The sequence below is a fragment of the Diabrotica virgifera genome, chromosome 7 (assembly GCF_917563875.1).
Source record: "Diabrotica virgifera virgifera chromosome 7, PGI_DIABVI_V3a".
NCBI lineage: Eukaryota > Metazoa > Arthropoda > Insecta > Coleoptera > Chrysomelidae > Diabrotica > Diabrotica virgifera.
In genome coordinates this window covers 149,576,516-149,587,699 of record NC_065449.1, presented here as the reverse complement: position 1 = coordinate 149,587,699, position 11,184 = coordinate 149,576,516, and the positions used below count along the sequence as shown (strand labels likewise).

Sequence of the window (11,184 nt, the reverse complement as noted above, 5' to 3'; positions counted from 1 at the left end):
TTCTCTGTAAATTTTCTTTTTTAACAGTGATTACCAGCTATTTTTAGAACCACCTTTTTCTGTGAAACCCAGCTTTACTGGTCCCTGTATGATATTTGTGAGTTTTTGTTTTTTTTTACTACTAAATAAGTAAGAATTAGGTGATTCTAGACTCTTGTTGACATTTTTTTTGAAGTGAATAAACATAGCATTTTTAAAGACTTGTTTTGATATTGTTTAGACTAAGTTTTTATTGAATTACAAAACTTGATCAAAGTGAACCTATTCATGGTTTTTGCGCAATAATTTTTACTTGGAATTGGTTAAATATAAATTAAATATCCAATGATGCCTTTCATTGCCCGATGTTCCTTAATTTCATTTGTCTAGTTTTATTTATTAGAGACGGGCTGGTAACCGAATTTCTAAAGTTAGTGAAAAATGTGATTGCTCTGTTATTACAATAATAAAAGGATGTGACTTTTGGAGCAGCTTCAAGATAATAGGATATTTGAAGAGTACAGAGGAAAAACAAGGAATGTCATTTTTTCATGAATTTTGATATATACCCACCTATGATGAGTTTTTCTTGGAGAGAAGGTGTAGACTCTGTAGCAGAGTATCTGAAAAAGTCAACCCTATCTTGTATGACTAAGGCATTCGATCGCATATGGCAAACACTTTTTGGAGACTATCAAATGACTCAAAAAACATATGGTACCCTCCTACTAGACCAGCGATACTCAACCTTTTTCTTTTCTGGGCCACATAGTAGCCATTGCAACAGCTTATGGGCCGCAATCAAGGTGAAGTAATATACCTACAGTGTGTTTCATTGGGAAACGGAAATACTTAAATAATGAATAGAGGTAAATGAGGCGGTTCTAGACATACTGAATTTATTGCCCCACCGATTTTTATAACCGAGTTAATGGGTGTTTTACCGATTTTGCCCATTTTTTCTGAACCCATGACTTAGAACTTTGTATATTTCTTTGAGATTTGGTACACATATGTCACATTTAGAACCCAAACCACCCAAATACTAATCACAAGAAAAATCCAGGCCCGGATTAAACATAATTATAAATTCATTGTGACCTTGAAACAACATCCTGTGTATTGAAATTTTCAAAACCCGTTTGTGCATTTGAAAAGAGCACAAAAAACTAATTTTAATGGTTCGCTTCTATTTTTTTTTGAAGAAAATTTAATGACTTTAATTTTGAAATTATGTCAGAATTTTTAAGAACTCAAACTCCATGCTCGAACTTTCGAAACAAAAATTTCGATATAATTTCAAAATTAATGTCATAAAATTGTCTGCACAAAAAATTAAAGCGAGCAATTAAACTTAGTTTTTGTGCTCTTTTCAAATGTGCTAACGAATTTTGAAAATGTCAATATACAGGTTGTTGTTTCAGTCACAATTATTTTAATTTTTTTTTTGTTAGTCTGGACCTGAATTTTTCTTGTGATTACTAAATGAGTCGTTGCAATGTAGTAAATAAGTATTGATTATTTTTAAAATAAGTACAGTAGGAAAAATGAAAGAATACCCATGAACGAACATTAAAAACACGCTGTATTCTCCTGTCACCGTGGCATACAAAAAATTGGCCAGCGCAAGTACATGTAATAATTATTATTACATGTACTTGCGCTGGGCAATTTTCTTTGTGACACGGTGACAGGAAAATACAGCGTGTTTTATATGTTCATTCATGGGTATTCTTTCATTTTTCCGACTGTATTTGTTCACTAACTTTAATAATTTATTATTAAAAGTTAATAATACCTGCTTTTTAATCAGAGTTCTTAAAAATTCCAATATAATTTCAAAATTAAAGTCATTGAATTGTCTGCCTCACGCACAAACGCCTCAAACACATCGGCACACTATCAAATAATTTGAAAAACACGTGAAATTTAACAAATAATTTGATCGTTTACAGGGCCCTTTAGTTAGCCTTCGGGCCGCATAAAAAACGCTAGAGGGCCGCAGGTTGAGTATCACTGTACTAGACTGTAGAAGCTGGTACAGAGTTCTCGAATTCTGGAATGGGTATCATGAATGAATGGAAGATGTAATACTAAAATGGACTAGAGGGCTTCCTAAAAAACCCACCTACTAATGCTAATAGTCGTGTAGGTAGTCACAATTAACCTTTATATTATTGGAAACTATGCAACTATTATTGCTGTTTACTTTTTATTTATTTTGTCTTTAAAAAAGATCCAGTTGACTGATTTTTTAGAACAACTCGAAATAAGACAAAATCTTTTTATACTTTCTTAATAAAATGTAAGATCGAAAGTGGCACAAACCTTAGAATATTTTTTAGGGATACAGGTGTAACTTGATATAGATTGCATTATATTCTAACACATTTATGTAAGTTATTCCCCAATTCCAATGCGCAACTGAATTATTTACACAATGGTTTCATGTTGATCTGGTTATTGAATGTTATCACACCAACTTTGAACAGAATATAACCTTTTAATGTCGTGTCTGTGTAAGTAGCAATAGTTGACGATTAAGATATTTCTATAGCCGATTTGCTGAAGTAGTTTTCTCCTACTTTTGGAAGGGCGGGGGTCTGAATTTCTGCAAAGCAAGGTTGATTTGCCAGTTTTTTGAGAAACATTCTTTTTGGATTATGATACATGAGGAAGACCTATGGGTATTACTCGACATTGTTTTAATACCAAAAAAAGTAAGACATGAGTTTACGTTTATACTCTACTAGTAAATATAGACGTAGATCACATCCTGATAGATGCGAGGCATTCTTCTGACCTCATGAAAGTCTGGAGCTACCGAGGTCCAAACATAGTGACCACTTTATTGCAAGGGCAAAAATTTGAGGAAAATATCAAACCTAAAGAAGATAGTATAGGAGCCAAATGGACTCATGGAGAGCCTAAAGACGGGGGAAATGTGGAGGAATTGTGGATAAAATGTAGAAACATAATAACTGAGAAGGCAACGCAAATATTGGGGAAAACCAAATCAGTTAAAAAAGTATGAATGGTTTGGCAAGAAATGTCCAAGCAGTAACACAACAAAAATAGGAATAGCTAAACACAAATCGAGCAGGATGCACAAGAAGAGCAAAGGAGGAATACCGGGTCCTAAGAAGAGAAGAAAAAAGGCAATTTCAGAAATAGATGAAATAAAGCATAGAAGGCTAAGAAATAAACGAAGTTCTACAGAAATCTTAACAGATTGAGCAACGAGTTAAAGCCACGAATAGAGTGCTGTAAAGGGTGAAGAGGGAAATATCTAAATCATACGGCCGTAATTTTTAATCCTAGAAGGACCTCTATTAAAGAGGGTTAAAAATTATTCACAACATTGCATTACATCCGATTTTCTAAATACCTTTGTTCCTAAAAATCTCAAATAATTAGTAGTTGTTGGCGTACTACTGCCCTATTAGATGGCATGATTAGCATTTCTATACTTTAATTCATTTCCTCATACTTTCATAAAAACTTGACAGTGGGCTATAAATAATCCCCTTGAATACCTTCAACACCATCCCAAAATGGAAAGGGACGATATCATTGATGTGTCAAATTAGCAAAATCTAAAAGAAAAAATCAAAACGGGAACTGGTGTATGTTTTCAAAGACTGATAGTGTGTAAATAAATTTATTAAAATCAGCTAAGTACTTTCAGCATTTTTAATGCCATCATCAGAGTTATCGTCTTATAATTGTAACTACAGTGGAACCCCGTTAACTCGGATTAATCGGGACCGCGGCCGATCCTATCGAAAATCCGGGTTAGCCGGAGAAAATGGTAAAAATTAATAAAATGTGGTATGCTCACAGATAAACTCCGTTATAATTGGCACACAGACACTGGTAAACCACGTTCGCGCTTCGCACAAAACCACACATACAAAGCGTCGCGTCGTCGAGAGTCTCATTTTTAGCTTTATTAGCTTTGCACCGATTGTCCAAACTGTCTTTTGATATCATTTTGAAACAAACAACATTTTTACGTTTTATTGCCATTACGTAGTGAAAACACAAAATCTGAATAGATTTACGAACGATTACAGAACTGAAACGAACAATGCGACTTTACTACACACAATACCGTCTCAGTCGCAAGGAAGTTATGTTATTTAATAACAGTAAAGACTAAGACCATTGTTTGAAAAATAATTTTAATAGTCTTTTAATCTTTTCTAAACAATGCTAAGACAGTTTCAAATAAATAAAGGATACTTAGGTGCCTGTTGTTTTCGATAACACGACAATGAACGTTGTGTGCCATGAGTCATTTTTACTATGGTATATTATGTAGTTCAAATTACACAAATACGTATTATCTCAAATATTATATTACATACATTTTTATTGTTGAAATGTTTGTCTGATAATATTAACTATGTATTTTGATGGGAAATAAGCCACAATTAAATTGAAAAATAATTTTATTAACATTTCGACGCCCAGATCGGCTGTCGTTGTCAAAATACAAAATATGTACTGAAAATCAAAATGTTTATCTGATGAAAATCGGTCCGGGTTAGCCGGACTTCCGGGTTATCGGGAGCCGACTTATCGGGGTTCCACTGTACCTCAAATGAAGAGAAAACTTAGAACAAACACATTCTACTATTAAAAATTAACCCAGGGATCTAACCACTGGTCAGGGTAAAAATCCTTAAATGTATAAATAATCACATTTAATGTGTTTTAAAAAATGGCTACCATTTTTACAATCACAGCTGTTACTGACGATATGCAAAAGTCTTGGGTTAATTTTTAATAGTAGAATGTGTTTGGTCAAAGTTTTCTCTTCATTTGAGGTAGTTACAATTATAAGACGATAGCTCTGATGATGGCATTAAAAATGCTGAAAGTATTTAGCTGATTTTAATAAATTTATTTACACTATCAGTTTTTGAAAACATACACCAGTTCCCGTTTTGATTTATATAGAAGTGTGTACAAGTCAAACAGTCTGTTTCTATTAAAAGAAAAAAGGCCAATAAGTGGGCAAAAACAACCATAGTTTGTTCAAAATGCAAGTATGTATGCGATAAGCACAGCAAGAAGTAAAACATGTTTCTGTATCCTACGATGATGCCAATTCCACTGAAGCCGAAGACTCCGGGTAAATTATAAATTCATATCTTTTAACTGTTCCATTAACGTCTAAGATTTAATAAAATCTTAGACGTGTTAAATAAAATGTTTTTCCACCTTTCAATATATCCTATCTATTGTCTCTGAACAGCAAAAATATATATGATTGTTTAATGAAATTTATCTGTGAAACTAAAATTAACATCTAAATTTCGCCTAGTGAGAACAATAGTGGCGAAACACGAAAATCAACGTTTTTGAGTTAAGTCCATCAATCGACATCTAAATATGCCCTCTTTTATGTGCAATATCGGCTAACAATTATTTAATTTCCTTATTACTAGAGGGCGCCTACAAGTCTTTATGGTATTGTGAATTTGTTAAATATTTTGATGCATTAATGACGAAAGCACACCAAACTTCATATCGACACTGGCGAATCTGTAATTACGCCGTGCCTGCATGTATTTGAAATATTAGATATTTTATTAAAGATAGTAGTACAATGTGCAATAGTGGCGAATGAGCATTTTTGCCTCTGTGGTCGTTTTTGCTTTTGTGTTTTTTTATAAAACTTCTTACAGAGAAACTCAGTTTCAATCGTTCTTAGGTATTTAGAAATAGCAAATCAAGAAAGCGTCTATCCACTTTGGATCAGTATTGTTTAATTCCACACTATCGAGAACCAATATTTATTTCTAAAAAGAAGTCTTACAAAATAAATCAATTCCTTCTACCCACAATCATTTCTTTAGTAGATTGAAATAGGAAACATACGTGAGTGAAATGATGAATTTAATTTTACTATTCATAGTTCTTTTGCTTACTTTTTATCTTTTATCATGTTTATCGTTTTCATAATTATTACTTAAGATCTTACTTTGTTATTTTTCTATTGTACTTTAGTTTCATATTGCGAATAACTGGTGTGTACAATAAAATATTTTATTTGATGTGCTTAATTTATTTTTAAAAGTAAATTTTTTAATTATTTAAAACAAAAACTAAACTGTTGTAGTATAGTAGTAGTAAAGTATAGTGGCGAAACATCAATTTAAACATCCTCAATAATGCAAATGGCGTAACGCAGAAAAAAAATCAAAAATAAATATAATATCCATCTTTTCTTCAAATAAAATTACTTCTACTAATTGGTTTACATATCTAGAAAGCATATTATTAGAAAAATTCTGCAAAATGATTGCCTATATTAGTCAGTTCCCACATAACAATTTCATGTTCTTAGTAGATTCATAGAACATACTTTTCAGAAAAAGTATATACTTAGAATATGCGTAATTACCATTGCGAATGTGCAGAGCATATACTGAGTATATACTACATTACAGTACTTAAACGTTCTATGTATATACTTAGAATGTACTACCGCACTTCTTTTCAGTATATACCAAGAACATACTTTTTAGAAGATTCTAAGGAGGTGCTATAAACCTTCTATTTATATACTTAGAATGTACTATCGCACATATTTTAGTATATGGGAAGAATATTCCAAGGAAGTGCTATATACCTTCTAGTTATATACTTAGAATGTACTATCGCACATATTTTTAGTATATGGGAAGAATATTCCAAGGAAGTGCTATATACCTTCTATGTATATACTTAGAATGTACTATCGCACATATTTTTAGTATATGGGAAGAATATTCCAAGGATGTGCTGTATTTCTCAGAAGTATGTTTTCACCCAATCTCATCCTATAGGTTCTACCAAAGAATGCTAACACACCCACAGGGTGTGTTAGTATTCTTTGGTTCTACTAACATATTATATTTACATATTCTAATTGCATATGAGAATGTAGATATTACTGTAACGTCCCTGGTTTTATGGCCGTCAGCCGGGTGACTGTTGTTCGACTGTTGTTCGTCGCGGTAACAAATTCTTTCCGTGTAATTCGATATGTTTTTCGTCGGCGGCTGATAATGGAAATGTTTATGACACGCGATAGGAGCAGGTGCATTTTGGAGGATAGTAAAAGGGATTTATGGTTTTGTTTGTTGGGTGTTGAAACTTCTAAGAGACAAAAAAAAACAGATTTGAGGATTTTACGGCAGTGTTATTTTGTTCTTTGGGGAGTGCGCTGCGAAGAACGGTCAAAATAAAAGACGATTGGAATGTTTTTTTTTCGGCGTGTGTGTAAGCGAACGAAGGGTAATTTTTTTTTTGTTACGGATTAATTCCTTGAGGAAAGGGGTGCGATCGGAACTACTAGTGATCTGCGAAAAAAAATACGAATTCGCGTAATACCGTACTAACTATGTCCGAAGTTGTCGTCTAGAGTGTAGACTTGGAACACTAAATGGCGGATTAGCTGGGACCCGGGAGCAGTAAGACAGTGGCGGATACTAGAGGTGGTGTCTCATCGCCATCGCAAAGGACGTCAACCAGTTCGTGTGTTTGCTGAGACTTCGGAAGTCGTAGATTTAAGGTAATTGACTTTTCTTATTTCTTAGTAGGACCTTAGAACATTATAGACGGTTCGATACAATGGTGGCAGCGGTGGGATAGATTAGTTATTAGTTGTCGTGGACATTGGGCTGTCTACTCGGGGTATAGGTGTGACGAGAACCAAGCGAGCGAAAGGCACGGTGCCGACGGGTGTAAGACTGGGGTTTTGTTTTGTCTCTAAAAACCATGGCGGAAGTTGGTGACGAGGTAGATAGGTTGAAACAAGAGTTAGAAAAGGCGAGAGAGGAAGTATGCAAGTTACAAGATGAGAGACAGAGGGTCACACAAAACGAACTGAACTATTTGAGGAAGGAAATGGAAGAACTGAGAATGGCCGGAAATAGGAGGGTGGAAATGATAGGTGCCAGAGAGGTGAAAGAATGGTGTGGTAGCGAAGGAGAGATGAGTGTAGAGGAGTTTGTTGAGAGAGTAGAGATGTTGCAGCAAATTAATGGGTGGACTGAGCAGAACACAGCTGATTTGGTGAGACGAAGAATGATTGGCGAGTCGGCAGAATTTTTGCGAAATGCGACGAGTCAGAAGCAAGAGGGATGGACATGGAAGGAGATAAAAGGGCTGCTATTGCAGCGGTTTGGGGTGAAAAAAGACAGAGTGGAGGAAATGGCGAAACTAATGAACATCCGACGGAAGGAGGGGGAAAATTATCGGAGATTCGCTGATAGGTGTAGAACAGCGGCGCGCTATGTTGTGAAAGAATATGAGAAAGAAGAGGAAAAGCAAGTAGCGAATGAGATTCGAGAGGAGATGATCTTGGGAGTATTCATGGAGGGTTTAAATAGCGAGGTACGACGTGTGGTGAAGGCTAGGAAGGGAGTAAATACCCTGACGGTGGTATTGGATATGTTGAAGGACATAGGAGAGGAAGGTGACCGGAAAAGAGTAAGGAAGGTGAGGAAGGAACTAGAGGAAGAAGAAGCAAACAGCAGCGGTTCTGAGGAGAGCTTTGCGACGGTAGTAAGCAATAGCAGCGAGCGAAGAGGAATTCGGCGGATCGAAGGTGAGAAGAAGGAAGGATTTGTAAAGATGAACCGCGCAGATGCTATAGTAGCGGGCGGGAGTAAATGGCATGATAGGGCGAATCCGGCTGGAGAAGTGCAAGGAGAGCGGCAGAGATCACTGCGCAGAGTACCGTACACCCCATGTAGGAGGTGTGGACAGGTTGGTCACTGGACACGGGAGTGCACGATACATCTGGGCAACCAGAAGAGTGGAGAGTCACGTTGGAAACCGGAAGAAGGAACACGGGTGGGGAAAAGGGCGAGCAACGAAGAATGCTTTCAGTGTGGGCGACCGGGGCACTTTATAAACACATGTCCACAGACCATATGCGATAATTGTGGATATGGCGGTCACGTGTGGAGACAATGCCAAAATACTGGAACATCCGCGAGGAGGGGCCCATTTTCGCGGCGACAACGGCCATGGGAATCAGATAAGTCAGACAGGGGGGTGGAAGATTATGCGAGCCTAGCCGGAAGACGGGCTGAAAGCCGTAGCGTTTCCCCAAACTAGGTGGCCCTCCAGGTTCCCCTAGCTTGGAGATGGCCCAGAAAACTGGAGGGGGATATATTGGGAAAGCGACCGTAACCGCAGGGGGAGTAACATCCTTGATAATTACCGCCGATTTTCAAGGGGCTAATAGAAAAGTTTTAGTGGATACGGGAGCCGATGTAACCTTACTGCGAGAAGCTGTGGAGGGTGTACCAGTTATCACCGGCCGAAGCGAGACCATTACGGGGGTGACGGGGGTATGTCAGCGCATCCAGGGTAAGCAGAAGCTAAACGTAACCATCGGTGATACCGCAGCCATACATGAGGTATGGATAGTCGATGTGGACTGTGGAGCTGAAGGTATATTGGGACTCGATCTGATGAAACGACTTGGACTGGTGATCGACGTTAATAGAAATGAATTGCGGACGAAGGAGGCCATGATACCTGTTATACGGAAAGTCACTCACGAGATACTGGGAGATAAAAGGAGAAAAGTAACATTTGATTTACATCGAAACGAAATCAAGGAGTATCATGTGGAGACAACAATGAAAAAGCTAGGAAATGACGGTAGGGGGGTTAACCGTAAGGAAACTTCTGCTCGACGAACATTAGTGATCGCAGCGGATAGTCATGGACGCTTCCTGAAACCACTTCTTCAGCGATGGATTGGAGATGAATGGGAAATCGAGGAAATGGTTTGGCCAGGTCATGGTACTGTAGATATTATTAATGGGGTACAGCAACGGACGAGTACACTTGGAACTAATGATTGCCTCGTTTTGTTAACGGGCACCAACGATATTCGGCGGAAACAACAAGAGCAAGCAAATGATGCAAGAGCGAGGTTATTTGTGAAGACAGAAAAACCTAAGATTATTCTCTGTAATCTACCAAAACGATTCGACGTAGTGTCAGGTTCTACTGTTGTAGAAGACATCCGTCAACATAATTTGGACTTGTTAATGGTGATGCAGATACATATGAATGTAGATCTGGTCGATATATACAGCGGCACAAGGAGAAGCGATTATACCAAGCAGGGATTCCATTTTAACCTTAAGGGAAAGATTAAGTTAGCAGAAAGGATTCGAGAGGTCTTGCAACCCGACAAGAGATGCTGTGAGAGGCAAGCGTTGACAGAATATGTAATGCGGGATAAATATTGGGAAGTAATCAAAGGAGTGATGGAACAAAATGCACGGCAGTGTACAGAGAGCAAAAGCAAAACGAATAGGGAACGAAAGAAGACGATAAAGCGTACAGCTGATGAAAGTGGGATACGTGGTGGAATATAATTGAAGAATCGTGTTAAGTTACTTGAGGCAGAGGAGGACAATATCCCCATTATTTCGCACCAAAGTGAAGAGCATAGAGAGAACCAGAAGAAACATGTCGAGTTTGTACGGGAATATTTCAAAGAAACAAAGGAAAATGGAAGGAGCAAGGAAGACGAATTTGTGTGTTTGCAGAGGACTCAGATTCAGGGAGATCATATGGATGAAGGAGAGTATTTTAAAGTAATAGATGGCGAGATTCAGCGGGCACCAAAGGATCGGCGAATAAGAGCAATTTGCGGCGGAGTCTGTCAGAAAAATTGGGAGCCAGCTGAAGTGGTACTAAAAAGTAGGGCCCACCTGCCAGCCTGGAGCGAAACTATACTAAAAGCCAAAATTAGAGGACCGAACCAACCAGAGGAAATAATTGTCGAGCAGTTTGGACACCTACCATCAGGTGTTAGAGTGAACCGAGTGATGGCAACGCGAATGGGAGATAATGTATGGGTGAAGTTCATAAATTGTAACCAGGAATCCGTGGAGCTAAGTTCGGGAAGAGTCGTAGGAAAGACGGCAATAATCACTCGAGATAATACCAAGATGGTGAGACAGGTGAGAGTTGAATCTCAAGGGTCCGACTTCACAGAGGAAATTCACGAGAAGTTGGCCCACTTGTCAGTTGGGCAGGAAAAAAATATAGGGGAGATATTGCTTGAATACCGCGATGTGATAGATGCAGAGACGGAGGGGGAATTCTCATGTACTAATCAGGTGCAACATAAGATCATCACGGGGGATGCTGCCCCGATAGCTAAACCGGCTTATA

The 11,184-nt window shown here is 37.6% G+C and overlaps 1 protein-coding gene across 1 annotated transcript; it reads left to right on the top strand.

The window, feature by feature from the left end:
• Window positions 1–7,752: 7,752 nt before the first annotated feature.
• LOC126888636 (uncharacterized) lies at window positions 7,753–9,099 on the top strand. The gene has a single exon (XM_050656993.1). The coding sequence runs from the start codon at window positions 7,753–7,755 to the stop codon at window positions 9,097–9,099; it is 1,347 nt and encodes a 448-aa protein (XP_050512950.1).
• The last annotated feature ends 2,085 nt before the right edge of the window (window positions 9,100–11,184 follow it).